Here is a 26,374-nt window from a genome sequence, read left to right as displayed (position 1 = left end):
CTACATTATTTATAATCATGTTTCTTGGGGAAATTCGTCTTTATTATAGTAGGGATGAATGGAAGAAAGAAATTGAAATGTAGATTAAATTAACTTTAAAATCACCAAGCTCTTTCAAGAAAAACATGAGTTGCAAGTAAAAAGAATAAATGTTTTCCTAATCTCATACTATCAATTTTACAGAAATAGAAGCTATTTGCAAGGGGGTGATCATGAACAATTATAAGGACACCTATATTTCTAAAGGGCTGTAAGCACAGTTTTTTGGATCATTAAGTCCACTGATGAAATTGCACAACAACAAAATTATTAGCTCCATAAGTAAATGCCTGATTAAATTATCTTGAATTAAATTGGAATTAAATATAGTTTAAAATTATATACACCCAAATATATAACTCAGAAAGATAAAGAATTACACCGTTCTACCAAATTTACTTATTCTTTTTCTCCTTCACTTTTGATATTCTTTCTAGAAGTGCCCTGTTAAAGAAGTTACTTTTAAGTCATACCTTTATTTCTTCATAAGAAAAATTTCACACTGCTCCTAAGTTAAACATTTTTTTAGTTTGCAATTCCTTTTAAATAACATTTTTAAATGGTACACTTTATTATTTTAGATCAAGCAGTAATTCATTGCTTGTCTCTAATGTATGGGGAAATACAAAGGTGAGCTAAATTTAATTTTGATACAGTTTAATGTAATGTTACTGTTTAGTTTTACTTCATATTATTTATAAGTATTCTTTTTTTTTAAGTTAGTTTTTTTAATAGATCTTTATTGGAGTATAATTGCTTCACAATACTGTGTTAGTTTCTGTTGTACAACAAAGTGAATCAGCCATTTGCATACATATATCCCCATATCCTCTCCCTCTTGAGTCTCCCTATCCCACCCCTCTAGGTGGTCACAAAGCACGAGCTGATCTCCCTGTGCTCTGCGGCTGCTTCCCACTAGCTATTTTACATTTGGTAGTGTATATATGTCAGTGCTACTCTCACTTCGCCCCAGCTTCCACACCCCACCCCCGTGTCCTCAAGTCCATCTTCTATGTCTATGTCTTTATTCTTGCCCTGCCACTAGGTTTGTCAGTAGCCTTTTTCTTTTAGAGTCCTAATATCATGCTTTGTAATTATAAAATTAATTAACCAAGAGCGTTTCAGAAATTATCAACCATGGAATGAGTCCATGTCATTCTAATCTTTTATTTTTCATGGGTAGGAGATTTCTGTTGACCTAAAAGTACACATGCAAAAAAATGAAAAGCTCAATAAATCTTCCCAAACTGCATACACTCATGTAACCAGCTCCCAGATCAAGGAACAGAAGCCCCTCCTCTCTTTTGTTCTATTTTAGTCACCACCCATCTCCCAAAGGAAACCACCATCCTGAATTTTAATAGAATGGATTCATCGAAACCTTTTTGGAAAACTCTGTTTTGTTGATTCAATGCTCTCTAAAGGCCAGGATGTGCCTTCACCAGCCGACCCTCCGAGGGGGTCAGTGTGGGACTGACAAATAGTATTAGCAAGGGGAATTCACTGCGAGTAGATTAGCCAACATAGATTTTTTAGGAATCAAAGACTAGAGTCGAGGACAGTGGTTCTCACAGGTTAGCTTGTTGGGAAGAGAAGCTGGAGGGCTTAGAAAAGCACCCGTCATTGGGCTCCATCCCCCGAGTTCCTGATTCTGTAGGTTTGGGTGGGAAATGCATGTCTAAGGAGTTCCCAGGCATGCGGCTACTGCTAGCCGGGATCTCACTTGGGTAACTACTGCTCTGAGGTGTACCCCTGGTATCAGACTGGCAGAGAACCAACCAGACCTGGAAAAAGATAAGCTTGATATTTAGTATCTAACTGAGACTTGGAACACTGTGTGAGACTCCTTGGCTTGCTTTAAGAGCACATTTTACCTCTCCAAGTTCGACCATCAGCTCACAGTATCTCCGAATCTGTCCTAATCGCAAGTGTATTTCAGCAGCTTCCTTCAGTCTTTCCTCTTTAGTAGGGACACCAATACCACCACCAAATTTAGACATCTTGACTGTGGTTAGTTCTTGGGCTTCAGACTGGTTCAGAAGAAAATGAAATTTTCTAAATTTTGTTATGCAACAGTTAGTGATAACAGATTATTATAAAAGCATTATACGGATACATATTTTATAAGCATATAGCACTGGAAATTAAATATTTTTTAAAATCAATGCTTTTTATCTATAAAATATAATACCTCTTTAAGCACAATATTTTGGTGTGGTGAAGAGTAGGGCTTGGATATGCCTGGTGTGGATGGAAAGAGGCTAAATCCCATTTTCCTTAAAACTCACCAGAAGTTCAGAGGCCAAAAGGCAGTGAGTGATAAAGTGGTATATAACTGGTGAAAAAATATATAATAAATAATTAAATAACTAAAAATTATTCTAATTGGTTTCTGTACTATCAATAGGTAATTGTTATAATCATTAGGTGCTTAGTTTGTGATTTACACGGGTCCTTCTTTATGAAAATAGCTGCTTCCTACCACCGTCAAATCCACGTCCCTGGCATGATTCTCTCCATGGTCTACCAATTAAATAGTCACCCACTGATACTTCACTGCAAATATAAAAGCTTTTTCTTCTTTCTGGTCCCAGGACTGGTTTACTGTTGGAACTGCATATCGCTTCATGTATAAGGTGACTAGTAGTTTTGTACTGAAATTCATTAAGGGATAAAATATGATCAGTTTTAATAAAATATATCCCAGAATACGGCCTAGTAGGACTCTGAGACAAAAATCAGAATGGTCCATACATACAGTCATCTGGTAATAGTGTAAAGGGAAAGCATTTCAAGGGCTTTCCAGGTGACCTTTGAAGAATTCCATGAGATTCAACCTATGAAAACCATGGCTGCCTTAATCTGTTCCCAAAATAATTGGTACTCTCGTGATCAGTTTTTACTGAAGGTTTATGTCCTCAGTGTTCACTTACTTCAGTCTACCAACTCTAATTATATATGCGAAAAATAATTTTCATATTTTAATAGTGAAAAGGCAAAACAAGTTTTTCTTTGAGTACATCACACGTGCATACTTTACTTACTGTTCGGAATGGGATCAGATGTTTCAAATGCATTATTCCTTTACAGTAGTTCGGAGGAAGTAAGCTATCATCTTGCCCTTTTATCACAGCAACTAAGTCCCATAAATTGTCACTGCCACCCGGAGGCTAAAAAGTTGATACAGAACATCCAAAGATATAATAATGAATTAAAAACCCCACAGCATTTGCACCTTTAAAAATATAATGCAGGCATATCTAACTTGAAAGATTAACAGGATAATAACTATACTCTATCTTATTTATTGTTTCTGGTTTCCATTTGCTTTTTGTGTTTGTTAGGACCTCTGAGATCCTTGTTGGATCAATGCATGCACCCAAATTGTCTATTGAGGACCAGAGGGGAAAAGCTTTATTTGTTGCAAAAGATCCTTGAATCACCCACGGTCCCAACAGAGAGCCTCTATATATACAAATGTGCGTGTATAAGCGTGTGTGGTATAATATGAAAATTTTGGACATTTCCAAATGTATATAGTAGAAACTGTTATAATTTATAAAATAACACTAAATTTAAAATCATTTAAGGTCGGTGGCAAACTTTTTTGATTACATATTTTGTTAGCTCAGAAATAATCTCAGCTATCTATTATCATGTGGAAGATCACGAATAGCTCTTGAGGTGAAACGGGTCTTCAAAAGAAAACACGCAGTTCTGAAGTGCAAGTAATAATTAAGAAGGAAGAGTTGATTTATTGCCAATAATAAAAGATAATAATATCAAGGCGAGGGCCAGAACAGAAGGTAAGGAAGCATGCTATAAAAGCAGACAAATGGAGACCACACAGCAGCAGTTGACAAGTTAGGAGGCAGATCGGTAGCTGAAGTGCCCTGAAGGCTGTCAGAAATGCTACTGATTAGTCAATTATCGATTTTATCAGTGTTAGTAGGGTGGAAACAGCATATTGCCTTCTTCTGTCTCTTTTTTAATGTCTCATTGCCCTCACAACTTATGGACCATGTGCTTTCTTACACTGGGATGACACATGTAAATATGTGATAACTCAATGACAAAAAGTTGTCATGATTCACTTTGGCTAAAGGGGAAATTTTCACATTTAATTCTTATAATACTTACGGATAAACATTCTGAAAACCATCTTAGTTTTTTCACACGAGGGTTGCCACTTAGTTTCTCTATCTCCTGTTTGATATCTCTTGACACTTTGCCACACAGCAGAGGGGGCATGCCTTGTTCTACAGCACAATCTGGAGAAGAGACACAACTCAGTGAGAAAAGGGCGCTTATTAAATCGTATTTAGAAAGAAGCTCTAATACATGCAGAGTTTCCATACCAGCGTTCCCGATAATTTCTTCCCAGGATCTATCTGCCAGAATATTTATTTGCAAAGGAGTGATTAACGGCGTTAATGACCAGAGTCTCACTGTAGAGTCCCGGGAACACGAGGCCATAGTGAAGGGGCGACGTGGGTGGCATGTTAAACCTGATGGAAGAAATAAAGCCACTTACTAAAGGAAGCACTGAAAAATATGTTTTATTGATGTGTACCTCCTAACCCTTCCACCAAACTGAAGTTGTGGAGAAGTGTTTTATTTTTTTTTTATTTTTTTGCGGTACGCGGGCCTCCCTCTGCTGTGGCCCCTCCCGCTGCGGAGCACAGGCTCCGGACGCGCAGGCTCAGCGGCCATGGCTCACGGGCCCAGCCGCTCCGCGGCACGTGGGATCCTCCCGGACCGGGGCACGAACCCGGTTCCCCTGCATCGGCAGGCGGACGCGCAACCACTGCGCCACCAGGGAAGCCCGAGAAGTGTTTTAAATAACATTTCTGTCTTGGCTGAAAACAAGACAAGGATGTAAAAAAAGTATTTAGCATCTTCTGTAGATATGAATACAGAGTTGAATAATTATTAGAAAGCAGACGGTCCTGGATGAAAGTGTTGAAATTACATTTCAGTTGGTGTGTCAGCAAGCTGACTGTCATACCCATGGAATACACAGTGATCCATGGATGGGTGGATGTTCTCATTACATGATAAAGAAAGACTTGAGGGGCTTCCCTCGTGGCGCAGTGGTTGAGAGTCCGCCTGCCGATGCGGGGGACGCGGGTTCGTGCCCCGGTCCGGGAAGACCCCACATGCCGCGGAGCGGCTGGGCCCGTGAGCCATGGCCGCTGGGCCTGCGCGTCCAGAGCCTGTGCTCCGCAACGGGAGAGGCCACAGCGGTGAGAGGCCCGCGTACCGCAAAAAAAAAAAAAAAAAAAAAAAAAGAATGACTTGAGGATCTTTCATTTTAGAATGTCCAGAAATGGGATTCTCTCCCACACTCAGTCCCGCACTGCAGTAACTAAAAGGCCATTGGCGTAAAGCATATGGATACAATGACTAGGTTAGGGTTAAGTGCTCTCAATAATCATTTTTGCATTCTTAATTTACCTATTCAACCCCATCAAGGTCTGGGTGCTACAAATGAGAGTAAAATCATGTGCAAAAGGTAAGGAATCTGATTTTCCATTCCCAACTCATTTATGGTAAAAAACTTTGTACTATATTAAGAAACAAAACATTGCCCCAAATATCCAAAAATAGAGGTAAAGGAATGGCTAACCACGTCATACCTAAGTTATTAAGGATTTCCTGTTTTACAACTTACCTTTGGGGTGATGGTAAGGTAACGGAGAAAAATCCAAGCCATACATGAGAATATGTGCAAGGGTATATGTGTGCGTGCGTGTGTGTGTGTGTTTCTCTACAGGGATAGAGAGAAAGACACCACAGTGCTAACGAGAGTTATTTTCTGATTATTTCTGATGACATTTTTTATTATCTTCTGTGTATTCTGATATTTAAACAGTAAGCATGTATACTTTCTACTAAGATAAATGTTATTTCAAAATGAAACACTGTAAGACTTCTTCAAAAATACTGTCTTGCTCAGAAATTATAATCATTAATATAGCAAAATTTAAAAGTACATGAAAAACACTTTACCGTATACATCTGCACCATGATCGTACACGGTATCCAAACAAGTTCCTTCCCGAGTGTCCCACACTTTTATAGTATAGTCCCAGCTGCCAGATATTAGTAGGTATGGGATCTCAGTATTCCACATTAATCCCCGCACAGGTGCCGTGTGTCCTCTAAGAATGCTTATGCATGCATCTTGAGTATAATCCCAGATTCGAACAGAACTGAAAACAGAATATTATGTATATAATACCATTCAAGTTATAATTTATCTAGAGTATCAGCATATTCTTAATGGAACACAATGATTATTTCTTAGTATATTGAAAAAACATTTTATGTTTCAATATGTTATGATTCTCTTCTTTATAGCAAATAAAAATGAATTTTATTTATTTTAAAATGAATAATTAACTAGGCTAGAGCCATCCTATTGCAATATTTTTTCTTTACTTTTACTGGTCATTAACCCCTGATACTAAATATATGATTTCACAGTTTATGTGTTTAAAAAATTGCTTTCTTAACATACAATATCCAGAGTAGATAAAGCCAAAGAAAAATATGACTAACAACATGTATACAAAAATTTAAGAGCTCTCAAATTATTTGTATAACATGAAAATACAGCATGTATGATGATGGGTATTATTTGAAAAATCAACTTGTATCTGTGCTTTTATCAATACAGGAAACACTTCATGTGTTTGTCAGTTAAATAAGTTTCTTAGTCTGTGGAATCACTCTCAGATCAAGTACAAAATTTAAATATAAATGGGTTCATAATATTACTTGAATCTACTGATTGTGTAGAGTACAAATGTTACTGAAGGACAATTTGAACTCAAAATCAATTTAAGGCCTCCAAATGCCAACTCTGCTTGGACAATTCACAATAATCTTTTAGTTAAAGATTTACATAAACCTGAAAAATATCAAAATATTAATACTCCAAAGGTTATATTACACTATTAAAAAACATACCACATATTTTATTTCTTAAGTCATATCTCTTTCTGCTATATATAAAAAGACTCCTTTCTTCTTTTTCCCCTTTATACCAGGACAGGATAATGTGGTTACTATATCCTACAACTTTTACTTGCGCCAAGTAAGATTTTTCTTACCTAAATTTATCTCATATTCAAACAGCTCAAACTGTACCATGCAAATGTATCTTGTCTGGATATAAAATATAGACAAGATTTCAGAAACTTTCATAAACTCAGAAAAAAATGTTAAGTCACTCATTTCTAAAATATCTTCTTTTCATGCTAACATATATAATCATCTTCTTTTATTCCATTCTTAATGAAAACAGAGTACAGCTGTTTTCCACATTAAATATGGGAACATTATTAAAAATAAACTCATCTCTACATTTTACAAAGGTTTATTGTTTCAGATGTTTTTCCCTTTCCCAACAGATTTCTGTTAACTTTGTTCCTAATAAGAGAGAAATAAGCATCTATTGCAAGTACAATAAATAAGGAAATAGAAATCATGAATAAGATGCTAAGTATGGAAAAATTTAATTTACTTTTAGTTGGATGCAATTAGATACTTGTTAACTGCCTACTTGTTAAGTACATATTTAAAATAGTTCCACATACACGTTGGATCATATAAATAAGTACATTTCTAGAAAATTACAAGCTTATGATTTTTAGGACTAGAAAATTAGAATCCAAAAATACATACCCATCATCAGAGCCACTGCAAAGAATTCCCTCCCTCAGAGGAGACCACCTAACATGGAACACTTTCTCTGTATGCCCACTAAACACTTTCAGTGGTTGATCGGAACTGGTGGCCACATAATAGACACGAACATTTTTGTCTTCACAGCCAGTGGCTATCATGTCTCTGAAATATCACCCACGGCACATTAAAAAATAAAAAGTTGGATATTATTTGTTACTGATAGTTTTTAAATGCACACAGTTCTAACTTCTAAAACGAGAATTTTTTGCTTCCTTAATGAAGTTACACTAAAAACTTACATAAGTAAAAACATCATTTACAGCAACTGCTCTAGTACAGAAAGAGTTTCTCAATGTTTCCTTTCAATCAGTTGTGTTTTTATTTTATTTATGAGAGATAATGGTACAGTTATTTATCTACATTCTTTTTCAAGATGTCCAGATTCGTAACGTTAGTATTTCTCAGACCTTTATATTTTGCAACTATTGGGTCTTAAGAAGGGTCCTGAACGGTCAGTGATTGAGATTTGCTTAACTGCTGGTAGACACGTTATTAATTACTACATGCCCTGACCGTTGGTAAATTTTGCTGTGGTAGGGATATAAATAGCAACGTTTCCCCCAGAAGTGTGCTAGGAAAGCTCCCCGCAGAACCAGGGTCGTCTCATCTGACAGTAAGTCACATTCCTGGTTTTCCAGTTCTCTTTGGTGAGATGCTTAACTGTTTGATCCAACAGAATCCTCTGGGAATATAATATGTGGATCTGATCTTTTAATGATCTTGGCTCATTATCTCTAAGAGAGTGAGATAGCTAAGCAACTATTTGTACCCTAGCCGTCATGCCTGGAATACTGTTCCCAATGGAATTCGAGTACTAGGCAGACCTGTGGCATCAGGTACCAGCCAGAACAGTCTGCCCGAGGAACATTAACAACCGTATAAACAGTCCCCAGGCTTTAAAGGTAAAGAGGGGAAGTTACACGTTTTGGACCCAGCTGTTATCAAAACCTTCTCCAAACTTCAAATTGTTGATTTTTGTCACATGGGTTGTAATACCTATATTTATTTAAACTTACATGCAGAAATACACCAGTTTGTAAACTGCATGCAAATCTATAAATGTGTAGATTACATGTGCCCAAGGCCCACTGATAAACAGCCCGCTCCTCTATGTGGGAAAATATATTTTGCATAATACAAACATTTACACGTATACACGAGCATATTTCTGTATATATGTCTATGCAGATACATAAAGATAAAATCTTAGAAATGAAAAAATATTCAAAGAAGGTACACACAGATATCCAAATTATAAATTCAGAAATATCTTATGAATAAACTTTTATAATTTCAAGGTGTTTTTCACTTATCTCCTAGGATGCTAAGTGGAATATAAATACAGAAATTAGAACATTTAGAAAAGATTTTTTAAAATAAAAGTGAAATTTTAAAATGAAAGATGAAATTTATTAGGTATGCTTCGTGGTAAACACAACGACTTTTTTTAAAAAAAAGTTTTCTTAACCAACAAGGCATACTGCATTAATTTCTAATTTTTTTTCCTACCGGTCAAATTCTTATTAACCCTATAAAACAGAAATAAGAACGTGGAACTGTTCTGTTGATCATATGCAAGGTAATTCTACTCATTTTTATATTCAACAAATATTTATTAAACATCTGTTTTTTTCAAGGCATAGTGAGGGTCAGAAGTACAGTGTTTTGCTAAGAATATACTGCTAAAAATAGATAACCACTGCTGATCTCATGGAGCTTACATTTTACAGGATGAAGCAGCCAATTCACAAATAAAACTTAATTTTATGATGTTAAGTGCACCCAAGGCTTATTATACCATGGGGAAATTTACCTAATATGGGGCTCAGGGAAGACTTTTCTCCAAAAGTGGTTTTTTGAGCTGAGAGCTGAAGGACAGGGAGAAGTCACTTATATCCGGCCCGGGTTGAGAGGAGTTGTATGGGGTGGGATGGGAAGTAGAATCTTAGATGGAAGGGGAAACAGGAGTGAAAGCCTTGGGGTGAAAATGAGCTGGCTGGTTCAAGAAATCGAAAGCCACTTGCAAGGGGAGCAAGGCTTGTAATGTGATACTAAAGTACAAAGGAATGGGATTATACAGGGACTCCCTTGTGGGACTGGCTGAGATTCTGCACATTATCCCAAGATCAATGGGAAACTGTTGAAGGATTTAAGCAGGAGAATGCCGTGCTCACATCTGCAGTTTTAAACGCTCACTCTGACAGCAACCTAGAGAACACAGAGAGAGGAAGTGGTGACGAAAGGTGTGAATTCTGGAATAGAAGACTTTTGCAGAAGTCCCAAAACAGACAAATGTCATGAGTTTAGTCGCTGGAGGGATGGTTGGGTAAAGAAGGATATTTAGATGCAGGATATGACAGGAATTGATGGCTGGCTGGAAGTGAAAATTGAGAGATGATAAGGTCTAAAAGAGGAGGTCAAGGATTTGGGCTTTAGCAGTTTGCTGTTTGCATTTTCAGGCCACTGAGACGGGAAATACTGTGGAAGAGCTGGTCACGAGCTCATTTTAGAGCCTCTAACCGGGGAAGACTTCGCCTTCCAATGCAGTGGGTATGGGTTCGATCCCCGGTCGGGGAGCTAAGATCCCACATACCTCGGGGCCAAAAAACCCAAAACATAAAGCAGAAGCAATATTGTAATAAATTCAATAAAGATTTTAAAAATGGTCCACATTAAAAAAAATTTTTTTTTAAAAGAACCTGTAACTGTGTAATAAATGCTTCTATATTTACTGGAAGAAAGTCATAGATCCATCATTTTGTATAATATGTGATTTGACTCAGAACACAGTGTAATAAGGTTTTAATATTTCAGTATGTATATTTTACGACTCTAATATGGAAAAGCATAATTCACATTGCTTTCACAATATTTAAAGAAAGTTTGAATTTTTAAATATAATTTATATCCCATCAAAGAGAGGTTTGAAACACAAGATTCTTGGAAGTGCAGTGGCTTAAAGGATCAATTTTAGTGGAGGTTTGACTTGGATTAATTTTTAAATCTAAGCTGATCTTGAATGCCAGGCTCTTAAGCAAGGTTGACCTTTCAAAACCATTCTAAGTTCCGTGTCATGGGAAATCACCCAAGGCCGTGGCATTTGCATTAGGTGGAGGCAATGGAAAGTCACGGGGAACAAAATACCATTGCACAGATTCCTAAAAAGGGTTCAGAGAAAGGGCCACGCTTCTCAGAAGACACACACAGATTGGACTGATTTCCATGTTTCCTTAGTTAGTCATATGCTTTTCCTTAAAGCAGCAGGAAATAGCTTGAAAGTAGGAAATCAGTATTTCTAAATCATATAAAAAAACCTCATGGAATAAAAACAGACGGTTACACATGCAATTACAAGGCTAGGCAAAGGGAATATTACCTAAAAAGAGTCATGAATATTACCTATGGAAATAACATTAAACTTTATGGCTATTCAAAATCTCTGAAATGTAATTATTACTTATTTCCCGAAAAAATACTTACCTGTTGTTTTGGCTCCAGTCACAACCAAACACTGCAGCTGGATGTTTGTATTTGTGTAGTACTTTCCCATCAACTGTTCGAATAATACTGAAATTAAGTATAATATATTAATAGAAAATTACAATGGTCTAAATACATCATTCAAGGGAAGAAAGCCAGAACTGTAAAATTCGAACATAAGTGTTTTAGGAAAGAGACCTTGTCTGCAAAGCACAAGGAACATTTAAAAGTACTGTGTAAATAATATTACCAATTATGAGTAAGGATATTTATATCACATCGTATTAATTATGGTAACCCACTGAAACCAATTTAAAGGAGATACATTTTTATTTAGAAACTATTTCTTATATTTTTAATGAGGGAAATACATAGTTTAATACATATATTTTAAAACATATTCATTAGATTTCAGCTTCAAATTTTAACAGCTCAAAATGTATGTTTAAAACAACTCATTTATAGTGTTGGTTGCATGCACTATTACACCAACTGCAAGACATATAATATTTTCGTGGCATATTTTAAGTGATACAACTAGAAATTCAGAGGACCCCTTCTCCCAAAACAGATCCTATATACTTTCACTGCAAAAACAAAAGTAGCTCTAATACCCTCCTATTATATTACCATAGTGCAAAGGCTATTGATTCCATTAGGGACACAAAGCTGTGTATAAATTAACGTATTGCCAAGTTTTAAAAGTCTTTGGAAAAGACCCTTTTAAAACATCACTAGGCCCACCAAAACTTTTGAGGTTACTGGAGAGTGGTGGTGACCTACGCTTCCAAATATTTAGTCATTGGCTGTGGTATTTATCAAATAAGATAACAGCTTTATCAAATATTTATCAAATAAGATAAAAGCCCTGACAATATATGGTAAAGCTAATCACGTATCACCTAGTCAAAAAACTGTTACATACATCTTTCGTATTTTGGTATGTATCAATTAGCAAATAGTCATTTTCAAGGGAAAAAAATCACTAACTGTTGTTTCTGAAAATTTTAACTTCTTGGTAAAGAACTTTGGTTTCCATAACTACTGTATTTTCCACTGAAATTAAAAAGTGAGGATGAGAAGATCTGGGGCTGGGTATAGCAAAACCTAAGAGGAGATAACCTTTCTACTTCTCAACAACCATAGGTGCTTATACTACCTGTCAAAGATGACAATACCTAGAGCTACAGGGTAGCACCACTGGATTAAAAACATTTTTTTTTTAACTCAAAGGCAATGCTTCCCTTACATATACTTCTTGGAAGCCTACTTTTTCCTGGGACTCAACAGAATTAAGAAAGCACATATTTCTGAGAAGTTAGTCACTTTCTAAAAATAGGCATTTCCCACAGGCATGATCTTATTCCTCTTCACAAAGCCTTTTTATCCTTTTTTAAATAACACCTACTGTGAACAAGTTTCTAGAGCACTTGATACCTCTTTAATCACTTGCAAAACTGAAATACCACTCCCTCAAAATGTGATGAAAATTAGACTCTGTGAAAGTCCTTTAAGTTTCTTTGAGGCAAGTCACAGTACTTTAGTTAAAATTCGAGTAGTATTTTCATTTAGAAAGAATTAGTGGTTTGTTTATTTTTAAACATCATTGCATTGTTATTTATTACTGATCTATCATAGCAATGTAGCATGTGCCTATGCGGGCTTATAAATAATATTTATGATAGTAGGTAGAGCTGTACAAATGGAATCTCATCGAATATTTTAATGTGTGTGCTAACATGATACAATTGATATTACCAAATGTATCTTTTATAAACAGTGTAATTTCATACATAGTACTTACCAGGAACCATCACCACTGCAGGTTGCTATTCTTTTGGAATCTCTATGACTCCAGGCAATGCAGAATATTCCATTTTTTCCATGCTTCAAAAAATGTAAAATACCTATCAATAAGAAATAATTCACCCCTTTTTCCTCTTATTTATTTACTTCTTCTAATATTACTTTTCTATTAGGAACTTGCTCTAGATGATGCTACAGAGACACTATTGTCAACAGCAGAAAGCTGAATACATACTTTAAAGAATGTGTAATGCTGTCAACACTTAAGAAAAAAAACCATTGTTTTAAGACATAAATGGGTGGCTCTATTTCCTTTTTGTGGACACTGGTAAAGACCCAGAATCTGCTTCCTCAGCCACCTGTAGAATTAAGCTCTGCTTAATAGCTTAATACCTTTTGCTGTAACAGCCCTTCTGGAGATGAAGATAGTTATCTATCTGCTTTCTAACCCAGTTAGGCTCCTAAAACTACAGTATAAGAGATGCTGCAAGCAGCTGTTATTATTGATTGTTCTTCTAAATTTCAAAATTTTATTTTTATGAAACAGAAGGCTTAAGGTTATTATTATAACAAATCACTCTGTATTTACCTGTACTCTATATTTATCTGTTTTCTTGGACTGGGAAAGGGTAAAGGAATACGGTCACAGCTGGTATGATGAGAATTTTTAAAAACACAACGAATATATTTTATACATAGGAATGTCATTCATCAACTAGGTAATGGGTGAATAAAGGTTGCAACCAATCCATTTCCAAATTTTGTTTAAAACATTTCAGTTTTATATAGCACTTAAATCGTGGCTGCTCTTAAGGGAAGAATAAAGTGACTTTTTATCTGGAGCTTTAAGGCTGTTTTACTAAGGTGGTCTCCAGTTTGCTATTTTTACCTTTCTTGGGGGGTCAAGGTGGGCAGGTTTATAAAGATGAACACAAGCATGGAGGTAGTCTCTACACTCACTCAGTTGAAGGAGGGGAGGTCCTCCATCAGCTGTGTCCGTCCCCGTGAACGGGGCACTTAGGGCTCCCTCACGTCCTGCATTTTATTTTGTGAGGCATGTGTAATTTAGTTAACTGAAGCTGGTAGTGTTCATTTTCCCCACATTTATTATCCTAGATGTAAGCGGTTTCGATATTGGTCTTAACTATGCAATTGGAGCTGGGAAAGACATAAATGGACGTGAGAGACGTCCCTGATGCTCAGGGCTGGGCTCCTGCAATCAGGTTGCACCTGCCGAGCGCTAAGAGGACGATACTTAGTTGACAGGACGCCAAGATGCTAGAAGAAGAAATCGACAGATCTGACATCCAAGGATAAGATTCTTGAATTAGGTCAAAAGTTTCTTTTCCAGGTTCATCTTTTCTTCTTATATCCTTACTTATTATGGGATACGCATCGTTCTGGAGATGGGGAGGGCAGAAGGTGGGTTGGGGGAGTGCTGAACTGAGAGCATTGTTGTTAAGTAGAGAAAGGGAAGCATGAACTGTAGTTCTTTGCCAAAGTTTCCTCTTTTGAGAGCAGAATTGCACACTGGTGGTTGGTGATGTTTCCCTAAGGCTCTGCATTTGTCACATAACTTCTGTAACCCCTGGAAGATCAACGCTACTTGATTTTCAGAGAGAGAACAGTCTTGTATAAATGGTTTGAAAGCCTCGATATATAAATAATTATCAAGTAAGTTATATGTTTAATAAACTTCAACAGTAATCGTTTGAAATGAATGAAATTTCAAGAGAGTGAGAGACAATCCTAGATGCTGTTCACATTTCCCTCCATTCACAGCTAACATACTGTATAACGAGAGCATACGTGTTTACAAAATGTTAACAGAACTCAGGGAAATATGAGATGACAATTTAACTCCAAGCAGAAGGAAAAGTACAATCTGTGACACTACAAATAGGAAGAGGGGAGCTTTTAGAACTTGTCATGGAAAAATGGAATTTGAGACTTGGAAGGAAACCTAAGAAATTATATAATCCAACTTCACCATCTTATAAATGAACAATCAGAAGAGATATGGAGACATATGTATATGTATAACTGATTCACTTTGTTATAAAGCAGAAACTAACATACCATTGTAAAGCAATTATACTCCAATAAAGATGTTAAAAAATAAATAAATAAATGAACAATCAGGTTCAAGGCAATAAAATTAACCTCTCTACGTCAAGAGCTTATCAGTGACAAAATTGGGACTACAATTTGGGTCTTGTTTTGAGTTTAGTCTTTTTCCAACTTTTGAATACTTGCCTAGACAATTTTGTGGAAAGTGACCCAAAATTCCTTTGAACCTCTAATGCAACTTCAGGTGAATTTTTATATCTTAGACTCAGCTACATTTTTCAGAATTCATTTTAGCACGTGCATGTCCTCTTGGATTTTCTTCTAATTAAAAGACTACAATGCCACCTGGTGACTAACTAATAAATTAAGAGAGGAAAGCATTTAAAAAACGTGAAGCCATATAAGCCATTATGTTATTTGACTAGCAATAAATACATCTTACCTCATTAAATCGTTGTACGATTTTGCCCTTTTTAATATCCCAAATAAAAGCACCATTTCGAGAAGTTGCTCCAGCAATACAATTTAAATCACCTTAGGAAACAATTTGTTAGACATTATATGAAATGTTTGCCACAAATGTAATTCTTTCCAAAAATGTAATTTTTGAAAAAGTAAGACTTGAGCTTGCAAAGTGGCTCTTTTTTTAAAATAATGAAAATTATCAAATGTATGCAAATATAGAAAGAACAGTATAATGCATGAACCCATCATACAATTTCAACAATTATCAAAATATGGTCAATCTTATTCTGTCTATAGCCCCCTACTGGATTTCTTTGGAGCAAATCTCTAACATTGTATTCTTTCATCAATAAATACTTGAGGATGGATGTCTAAAATACAGGAAATCTTTTATTAACATGACCAAACTACTACAATCACAAATAGAAAAATTATCAAAAATTCCTCAATATTATTACATATCCAGTCAGTATTTACATTTTTCTGACCATCTAGTAATTTTTTTAATGGTTAGGAAAGTATTTCTCTAAGCAGGACACATGAAAAAATTCATTTTCTCCATCAAAGACATAAACAATACTCTTTGTTTTTAAGAAGTGAAAAAAATCTGTTAAAATCGAACTGCAGCTAAGTTAGTAGATGGTCTTGAATTTTTTGCAAGGCAGTCAAAGAAGAGGTTTCCTCCATTAGAAGAAAGAAATAGCTGTTATCTGCCTCCTAGGAGTAAAAATATGGAGGAATTATTTTGTGATAAATGACTATAAATACTAAAAGAAAAGCCCTCACCATTTCTTTCTAGGGTTTTCATTCTGCTATCCTTTTAGTGCTCTAAAATTATTGGGGGAAAATTTCCATATTTATATGCACTTCTAAAAATTTTCCTGTGATATCTACTCTAAAAGTAAAGGAAATTTTGCAATCATCTATATATAACCTACTCTACTTCCATCCAGTGTCAACCTTTGCTACTCTTTTAAGTTTCATCACATTTACCTCACAGTAGTGATTCATCAGTAATCACGTTGCCAAAAATGGCAGAATTTCCATTTTCCAACATTTTTATTTTCTTAAGGCAAATTCTCAGTGTAGAGAGTGAAATAAACTTGAAGTAAGATTGGGCCTTCTGTGTTATGATTTGAACCAATGGTTTTCACAGTCACAATTTCTATTCAAGCTTTAGGTTTGAGACCTGAATAAGCTTTGTAGAAGGAAGAACGATCAGCTCATCGCTGTTACAGTGTCACTGCGCTGGCGGCCTGATTCCTGTATCTCAGCCCAGCAGGCCCTGCTGTGAGGACGCAAATCACAATGACTAAGAGCACAGGCTTAACCATCAAACTGACAAGGGTTCACATCTTGACCTCACCACTACTCCCTGCGTATAAAATCTGGGTAAGTTACTCAACCTCTCTGACCTCAGATCCTCTTTAATAAATGTTGGCTCTCACAGTCGAAAGTAAAATGAAGATGGAGGTAAAGAAGGGAGCAGAAAAGAGTGCTACTTCTTTTTGTTCCTTACTTCTTAATTAGTGAAGTAACATTTTTTTCCAATTAGCTTTGGATCTATAATGGCACTAAGTATGTTCTGCTTCAGAGAACAGCTGCTGTCATTAAGACTTGGAAGTAAAACCTTCTTCTAGATCTTCTCCTCGCGGTAGGAGATAAGGGATACAAAAACAGTAGTTCTTTACCTTTTTTGTATCATGGACTTCTCTGAAAATCTGATAGCTATGATAATCTTTGACAGATATAGGAACTTGCACACTTATGCTAAAAATTATGCATAAAATTCCAAGAGATTCCCAAATTCTCTGAAGACATCAAAACCCTGACAGCCCATATACTCAGGGCTAAAAATCTCTGTGCACAAGGAGATAAGCTAAAAAATAAGCTACGTCTTGGTTATAAGTGGGTTTTAAATTAATATGTTAGTATTAGGACAAATAAGTAAAGCATTCTACATAGTTTATAAAGTGAAAAATTCATTTTAGGTGTGTAAAATTATTTATTGCTGGGAGAAAATGTTTTGGGAGAAAATGTCAGAGGTTTCATAGGACATCTCTTTTTTCCGTACAGGAAGGTATAAAGGTAGCATCATTCTGAGATCAAAGAAAAGACCCTATTATAGCATAAAAGTTCTTCAATATTACAAAAGCGGAGTTTATATAGAATCACTGCTCACAATTAAACTGTGATGATATATAATCATTCATATTCACAAAACAGATGTATCAGAGAAAGACAGGTATTATAATTTTTAGAAAGTACATGTTTTGTTTTCATATATTTGATTCACATAAAAATTTTAAGGAAAACTTCTATAACGTAAAATACACGACACCTTTATAGGCATATCTACACAAATGCAGCTAAAATTAGATGGGTCAGTATCATCCTGATTTACTGGGGCTTTTCTATATAAAGAAGGGCCCAGGAATCAACGCGCTTGTGCAGGTAGTCTATTCTAAAACCCACAGAAACTGCACCAACAGCTATGTTGGTGCTAATCTGCCTCCACAATCATTTGGAGTAAGATGGCACCGTGAGGAAGAAGATAACACAAATGAAAAGAAAAGTTAGGAAAGTCATGTAATTGTATTCCTGATTTTAATGAAATACTTCCTACCTGGAGCCCATGAAAGGGAATAAATAACCCCTTCATTCCCTGGGGAAGTGTACACTGCCGTCAGTGTGTTTATATCCCAGACTTTTATCGTGCCGTCAAATGAAGCTGTTGCTAAAAGATTGGGATCATCAGGTTTGAATTTGCAGTCAAAGATAGTTTCCACGTGACCCTAGGAATGCAGCGTAAAAAAACAGAACAAACCCGTACAAAATGCAGTCCTCAGCAGGGCTGTGTTCTAATTTACACAGAGGCTCAATGATCACGAGAACAGAAGTTCGTAGACTCATAGAATTATGATGACTCCATCACAGAAATAAATCTTAGAAAACACTTAATCCAACCCTGCTCATTTCATGAATGAGAACATGAATGAGTAACTGGCAGAGGTGGACTTCTCCTTCCTTCTGAAAGAATATTCTATTTGGTTCCAAAATATACTACAACTATGTGATTTTCCACTATACAAAGGAGTAACGTGGCCCACACAACAATGGGAAAACTACCCAATGCAGAGTAATCCTGATAAGCTAAACAGACATTAATATTGAAAGAAGTTTAAGGTTTATAATGTTTACAATTAAATAATTTTAATAGTTCTATACATTTTTCTAAAATGTTTCAATCAACCAAGATAAAGTCCTAATATATGATTCTCATGAAACTAATTTTAGAATATCATCAATAATACATAAGTAAAAGTAAACATCATGTTACACACAAAATAAGTATTGTGTATAAAAGAATGACCACAGACATACCAAGTCCCTAAGAAAATCCCACTTCTTAGCTCCCATATCATAGAGTCCAACTCCACCATCCAAGAAACAGCACACTGCGTGACCAGGAGGAACAGAAAATGCTTGATTCTGTGTCAAAGTTGGGGGTGGTACTGCTTCACTCGTTGAGGATGTATAATGATTTTTGGTTGGGGACTGGATTGAAACTAGAAAAGAAAAAAATAAATAAACAAGTAAACATTTATGCCAGTATCTTCCCATAGGCTGGAATGAAACCACAGGACTTAATTTACAAAGACGCTCTTTGTTTTCTCTCTTTTTTGTTGTTTTTTTTCTTTTGCGGTACGCGGGCCTCTCACCGTTGCGGCCTCTCCCGTCGCGGAGCACAGGCTCCGGACGCGCAGGCCCAGCGGCCGTGGCTCACGGGCCCAGCCGCTCCGCGGCATGTGGGATCTTCCCGGACCGGGCGGGCGTGCCTCACGGGCCCAGCCGCTCCGCGGCATGTGGGATCTTCCCGGACCGGGGCACGAACCGTCGTCCCCTGCATCGGCAGGCGGACTCCCAGCCACTGCGCCACCAGGGAAGCCCCTCTTTGTTTTCTTTTATCCAGAATTTATATCAGTAAGCTCTTAAGCAATGATCAGATTTTCTGCCACAGGAGTACTTTAGCAGCATTGCCCATATTTATATATTTATATACACAAAATGGGATATTATTTTGAAAAGAGTTGTATGGAAGTGCAGGTGGTGCAAAATGAATGAAAATTAGTTTCTGAGGAATCACAATATGTGGTGAATATTTGGTTTCTTATTGTCCCATAAATTAAAGCACAGCACGATTATTTCTGAATTTATTTTCTGAAGTTATTTATTTATTTTCTGAAGTTATTTCTGAAGTTATTTTCTTTGTGTTCTTTATCACATATTTTGTCTTCTTTCAAAAAGTTTTTCCTTAGAACATAAATATACTCTTGTAAATATAATTCAAAATAATGATACCACCATAAATTATCAGACCAATCTAGATTAATTACACACTGGAATATAAATATTTCCCAGTATACTATCTTTTTTGTGTGTGTGTGGTACGCAGGCCTCTCACTGTTGTGGCCTCTCCCATTGCAGAGCACAGGATCCAGACACACAGGCTCAGTGACCATGGCTCACGGGCCCAGCCACTCCGCGGCATGTGGGATCTTCCCGGACTGGGCTACGAACCCGTGTCGCCTGCATTGGCAGGCAGATTCTCAACCACTGCGCCACCAGGGAAGCCCTACACTGTCTTTTTTGATTCAAATATAATAAAGTCTTTCTTACTGCGTTCATTAGGATAATACTCACTTCTTAGAATCGGAAAACGACAGGCAGTCCGAACTAGAATGAACCATTAATAACAAAAGAAGCATTTGTTTGGTTCAACGAAATTTTGCTGAAAGTTTGGTTAAAGTTAATATAATCCATGACTGTTTTCTAATATTTTAATTTGTTGATATTATAGGTGGTTTCATACCGTTTATGCTCCTATCTATCCATAATTCATTTTTTCAGGATTTGATGATTATGTCTACATTTAAAGTTTTTCATTTTTACGTAATTTTTCTTACTCCACACTTTCTGTTACATTAAAAAATTGGGAGAAAAAACTAACTATCAACAACCTGAAAGGAATGACTCAGAAATGACAAGATCAGTATGTGCTTCTTTATATTTCCTGATTTTTCTCTAATGGGCCTGGACCACTTGTGCAATAAGAAAAAAATAAGGAAGAAAAGAACCTATGATATTTCAGTCATCTTACGAGATGGGTGTTCACAGCAAATAAACAAAGAAAAAAATAGTTCCAAACAATACAGGATACATAAACAATATGCCAGTCCCCAGCATACTATCAATACTTCTCCAGTCCTAATGCTTCTAGACCCTCCAGTTTCCAGGATTTAGAAGTATTAGGAAAAGCATAAATTTGTGAAAAGACTGGAGGTTCAAATACAGAGATTTTCTGCTACTTGCCATTGCCCACAAAATTACATACTAAATTTGCTAACCAAAACAACATTATTTTGAACAGACCTCACTAATTATTTAGTATATCATAGACAGTAGTGAGTAAGGAGGAATCAATAACTCTAGGTTGTTCAATCACTAAACTCTTTTCCCCAAGTTTTTTTATGATCCACACAGAAATAAAAGAAACACTACCCACCACGCAGAGTAACCCCAGTTGACGTAAATAGGAAGTCAATTTCTTTTCCCTCATATTTAGGAAAAATTCTAATTCTAAACCTCCCCCCCATACTCCAGATTTTTCTTTTATACCTTAAATGTGTTTTATAATTTTTTCTTAATCGTAGAAGTAATAAAAGGTAATTAGAAAAACACAAAAATAATTGAAGAACATCTGTAATACTAACTAGTAATCGTGCGACAAACATGCAATGCACTCAAGCATGGGATATGTATTCTAGATCCTACATTTCCAATGTTTAGGTTATTTTAACTTTGTCATAAACCATATAGGTTGTAAAGAGCCCTGTTTAAAACCAAGTCCCCGAGTTCAGCCCAATTCTCTTTAGTCCCATCACTCTTGATATTTTTTATTTTCACCAATATCATTGTTTCATTTTCCCCATGTAGATTTGAGATTATCTTAATATCCTCATTTAATAGCATTTTTAATGTAACTTTGCTCTAAATATTTTCAATTTAGCAATATTAGATATTGTGTGGCTTTGATGGTACCTTTAGCACGTATATTGTCAAAGGCTATTTTTTTAAATTTGCTTTTCAGTAGCAGTATTTGATACGTTTATATCAATATATCACTCATTTTATTGGAGAGCAGCAAGTACGGTATTTTAAAATATCAAATTTTGATATTTTTACTTACATTTCTTCCTTGGAGGAGAATTCAGTACATGGAAGCAGTGAAACCCTGTTTTCTTTAATTTAAAATTATCAACAGGTGTTGCTCTAGAAACATTCCAAATGCGCAAAACACCCACTTGGGAATCTAGTCAGATCAAGAAAAAATTTCAAATTTTATTTGACACATAAAATGCCTAGATATAAAAGTAGTAACAAAATTTCAACTTGCCAGATTTTTAGCACCACTTACTGACATTCTTCACACAGTAATATTATATCATAATACAAAGAAACAGCCGAAGTGATATTCATCCTTTCAATTTTTGGCACGTTGTGCCTTTTTTTTTCCCGTTCCAAATCCCTTTCTCGGGTGAGAGACTGCCTGCCTTGGGAGCTTCCCCGACAAAGATCATTATGACAATGTGACCACAGAAAAGTACCCCAGGGACACACTTGCTCTAGGAAAGCCAGCCACAGAAAACTTTCCACCTCTACCATTAAGTAATCCTTCACCTTTCAAAATGTTTGTAAACTGCTTCCTTGCTCACTTGCAGCCAAAGCCTGCCTGATATACCTGAAGACTAATTAGAAAGCCCCCTCCTTCCAAAAATCCCACCTTAATAAGCTACTCTGGAAAGAGTCTGGCAGGTCCTCAAATGATTAAACGCAGAGTCACCATATGACCCAAAAATTGCACTCCTGCATATACACCCAACCGAATTACAGACATGTGTCCCCATAAAGCCTGCACACAAACGTTCACAGCAGCATTCATGACCACACAAAAGTGGAAACAAGCTAAATGTCTATCAGCTGATAAACGGATAAACAAAACCTGGCATATCCATACAATGGAATATTATTCATCTATGAAAAGGAATGAAGTACTCATCCATGCTACATCATGGATGAACCTTGAAAACTCTACGTTAAGTCAAAGAAGCCAGACATAAAAGGCCACATGTTGAATGACTCTGCTTCTATGAAACGTCCAGAACAGGCAAATCCGCCGAAAGAGAAAGTAGATTAGTGGTTTATGTACACATATGTGTGACTAAGGGGAGGGGAGGGCATAAAGAAGAGTGACTTGCGGGTGGGTACAGGGTTTATTAGGGGGATGAGGAGACGCTCTGGAGTTAAAGGATGCTAATGGTCGTAGAACTTTGTGAACACAGAAACCACTACACTGTACACTTTAAATGTACACGGTGAGTTTTTATGGTATGTGAATCTCAGCTCAATAATAATGATAATAATAACAGATATATTATTATTAATATATATCTATCATTAATTATATCCTGTGAAATTAAAGGCAATGAAGATACATCAATAAGAATCCATCTACTTCTATGTGCAGTTTAAGTGCCTAAAGAAGTAAAGACTTCTTTAAAAATGTTGAAAAGATAAAGACTCTGTCTTTCATTTTACACTTAGCAAATATGGGAAGTATTTATACAGTAGCTGAAACTGCTCTGTCTCTTCAGAGACCTCTCTCTCTCTCTGAAGCTAAGTAAACGGTAAAATTAGAGTCATTTAATTCCTAATTACTATTTTAAATTCCCCACCTTCCCATCCCCCATCACTTCTTAGTTTTGCTAATTCTCTTATGATTAGCAAATCGTAACTGTCAAAATTCTCAGTGAGGCTAACAGACTCCTCATCCAGATAAACTGTTTTTCTAGCCAGTATTTTTACTGTCACCCTGCCACGGCTGAAATCGACCTGCCTTTGTCTTTTGTATACACACAAACACAGGCATGCACACGTGTGTGTACATATATAACACATTCCAATGTTACCAGAAACCTGGAAATCTGGGCCTTCTTTTCATTTTTATCTGTCATTGTGTTAATGAGGCACTGTATAAATGAAAGTAAACTAGGTATTTACTATAATAATAATGTTTGAGACATTAATAAGTTTTACACAAAATTAACCAATAAAAGTACAATTTCCCTGATTCAATTAAAGAATATACACATACTTAAACCTCTGGGAGTAGGGTAAAGTTACCTCCAGTTATAAACATGCCAGGAGCATTGGGAACCCAGGCCAAGCATTGCACAGAAGCTACTGCGCTGGGAAAATTAAATGTCGTTATGCAACAAAGTGATTCCGAATCTACTAGGCGAATTCCACGATGCAAATTAGCCACTAGGAGGTAATCGGTAGACAGTGGGTCCCATTCCAGGGCTGTAACGGGATCCTCTTCGTCGGTCCCTTCAAGAGATTCAGGTCTCAGAACATGTTTCTGACTTTTATTACCTATTAAAATGTAGAGAGCATGATTTTAAACAAAATTTCCAAAATAAGATTAATCATTGAGATCACATGAACTTTCTCCTTGCATACCACTGATCTCTGAGAGTCCTGGGAATACAAGTCTGGCATTTCTATACAGAAGTCAAAACTGACAAGGGAATGCAGGGGAGTTAGAGTTTGTCCTAAGGATGAAAGTCGTACTGGACTGCTTTGCTTTGGCAATCGCCAGTACCCTGTATGTTTTTCTATTTGGTACCGAAAAGCTGTAAGAAAAAGACGTCGAAAAATAATATACATCACCTTGTCATCAACTACAATTTCACTGAGTTACAACAGCATAGGGATAGGGAAGTGTTTACCGAAGGGAAGAACATCGTGTTCTGACTAAAAGCACAGACTTTGGAGGGCTGCCTGGGTCCAGATCCTAGTCCCAAGATACTTAATCTCTGTGTGCTCAGTTTTTTATTTTACAGTGGAGAACATAACGATCCCAGAGTTTGTTTGTTTGTTTAAGAGTAAACGAGTCAGTTGCTTGAAGTGCTTCGAACAGTGGGGCACACGATAAACAGCATACCAATGTTTACTGTCATCTGTCCTCATTCATCCTATCACTTGTCATATCATAATTCACTCCTGGCTACCAGAACAAAGCGGCAGCCAGAAAAACAGGGAGATGAAACAAGTGAAATTAAGTGAAGAAAAGGATCAGCAAACAATCCTCTTATTTCTTCCAAAATATATACACACTGGCGATACGGAAAAAAAGGCCTTTGCTAACGCACCAATGGGGACTCCTAAACAGTTCTCTCATTCACAAAAGAAAGGCAGTGAAACACTAACTTTACAGATTACAACCTTAACACAAGTACCAATTATTCCTAAGAACTGTAAACTTTGAAGAAGTGTTTATTTTAAAAATAACACTATTGAAAGATACCATAGCTCCTCCTGCAATGTCTTCGTTACATACTGATTTTCAGTGTATCAGATTATAAAAGCAGAAAAAATAGATCTCCTTGTATATATAAGATATGTGTAAAGTTAATTGAAAAATCTTATAGTTTCTGGCTTGAGGTTAATTCGTCAGAACATATTCTTTAAATATAATGTTATTCTTAGGTAGGTAGTATTTTATTTAGATATTTTGCATATATAATCATAGAAGGTGCATGTGAAGCTTCTCTTATTTGACTTTATCAAACCTTTGCAATAACCATCAAGAAAAGTTTGCTTGCTTCTTCTTTCCCAAAATAAGCATCTTTAAAGTTGCTATTTGATAAAACAAATAGTAATGAATATTAATATAGCTAATCATTACAAACCACAGAGAGGTAGAAAAATGATTAACCTAAGTTGTACCAGCTATTTAAGTAATTATTAGGTATTTGAATGTGCCCGTTAGTATCTATGGTTATTAAAAATATTCCAGCATGTGAAAAAAAAAACAGCAACAAAAAACATGAGAAAATTTGCAATGCAAATACTGTAAAAGCTAAATCATGTTGCTTAAAGCCCTGCACCTACAGTTAAAATTATAATGAATTATATCATCATTTTCTGTTCTATCTGGTGTCAACATTTTTATTATAAAAGACAGAAAACTGAATCTGTGAAATTTTGTATCCAGTCGTTAAGAACAACAGCTGACGGTAGTTTTATTTATATACGTTATTTATTTTATTATTTACTTATGTTCTATTTTATTACACAACTATCAGGCAACTTGTGTTGTCAGATAAGAACAGAAGCATAGGATATGAATAAGTCAATAAGAAGAATTTCTTATGAAAAACAAAAACTGGGGCAAGGCAAAACTAGGGTTGAAAAATAAAATAATGAGGATAGTGGAAATCCACATAGCTGTTCCAATTTTGACTTTGAGATTGGGTGGCCAAAGCAAAGAAGAAAGAAATCATGAAAGGTTACACAATTCACAATGTCGATAGGATAAAAATAAAACAAAACAACAAACAAAAAATGTTCTCAGGAGCTTAACTCTTCCTAGAACTGAGATGAGAAATAAATATTCCTGTGTGTTTTCAAAAAAAAACCCACAGTATTACATAGGGCACAAAGTCATCAAAAACATTTCTAAAATGAAACAATGCAAATTTGATTAACCCAGATCCCTGGAATAATACCAAAGTCAACTCAATTAAAACATTTCTATTATGAAGATTAAAAAAAAAGAGAGATTTTCTGAAGATCTGGCTTTGTTTAACGATATAACCTGAAATTGCTAAAACAGTAGTTTTCCAACTTTTTT

General features: G+C 35.9%; 1 protein-coding gene and 1 long non-coding RNA gene across 13 annotated transcripts in view; one reads left to right on the top strand and one right to left on the bottom strand.

Moving 5' to 3' along the window:
• The window catches only part of WDR17 (WD repeat domain 17), a 97,695-nt gene that overhangs the window by 21,144 nt on the left and 50,177 nt on the right, over window positions 1-26,374 (bottom strand). For all 12 annotated transcript variants that reach the window (XM_055080917.1, XM_028481170.2, XM_028481161.2 and 9 more), the window contains 13 exons: window positions 23,860-24,111; window positions 21,866-21,988; window positions 19,000-19,184; window positions 18,242-18,410; window positions 15,593-15,684; window positions 13,079-13,161; window positions 11,275-11,361; window positions 7,732-7,896; window positions 6,052-6,254; window positions 4,398-4,547; window positions 4,180-4,310; window positions 3,084-3,209; window positions 1,914-2,069 (listed from right to left, as the gene is read on the bottom strand). In XM_055080917.1, the coding sequence (XP_054936892.1) occupies window positions 1,914-2,069; window positions 3,084-3,209; window positions 4,180-4,310; window positions 4,398-4,547; window positions 6,052-6,254; window positions 7,732-7,896; window positions 11,275-11,361; window positions 13,079-13,161; window positions 15,593-15,684; window positions 18,242-18,410; window positions 19,000-19,184; window positions 21,866-21,988; window positions 23,860-24,111 (1,922 nt within the window). The remainder of the gene's footprint in view (window positions 1-1,913; window positions 2,070-3,083; window positions 3,210-4,179; window positions 4,311-4,397; window positions 4,548-6,051; window positions 6,255-7,731; window positions 7,897-11,274; window positions 11,362-13,078; window positions 13,162-15,592; window positions 15,685-18,241; window positions 18,411-18,999; window positions 19,185-21,865; window positions 21,989-23,859; window positions 24,112-26,374) is intronic.
• The window catches only part of LOC114484501 (uncharacterized), a 39,760-nt gene continuing 21,299 nt past the window's right edge, over window positions 7,914-26,374 (top strand). Inside the window, exons 1-2 of the long non-coding RNA XR_003677486.2 lie at window positions 7,914-8,407; window positions 16,790-17,007. This is a non-coding gene — a long non-coding RNA (uncharacterized lncRNA). The remainder of the gene's footprint in view (window positions 8,408-16,789; window positions 17,008-26,374) is intronic.

Source organism: Physeter macrocephalus, chromosome 20, assembly GCF_002837175.3.
Source record: "Physeter macrocephalus isolate SW-GA chromosome 20, ASM283717v5, whole genome shotgun sequence".
Classification (NCBI taxonomy): Eukaryota; Metazoa; Chordata; class Mammalia; order Artiodactyla; family Physeteridae; genus Physeter; species Physeter macrocephalus.
This window is presented reverse-complemented; position numbering and strand designations above follow the sequence as displayed.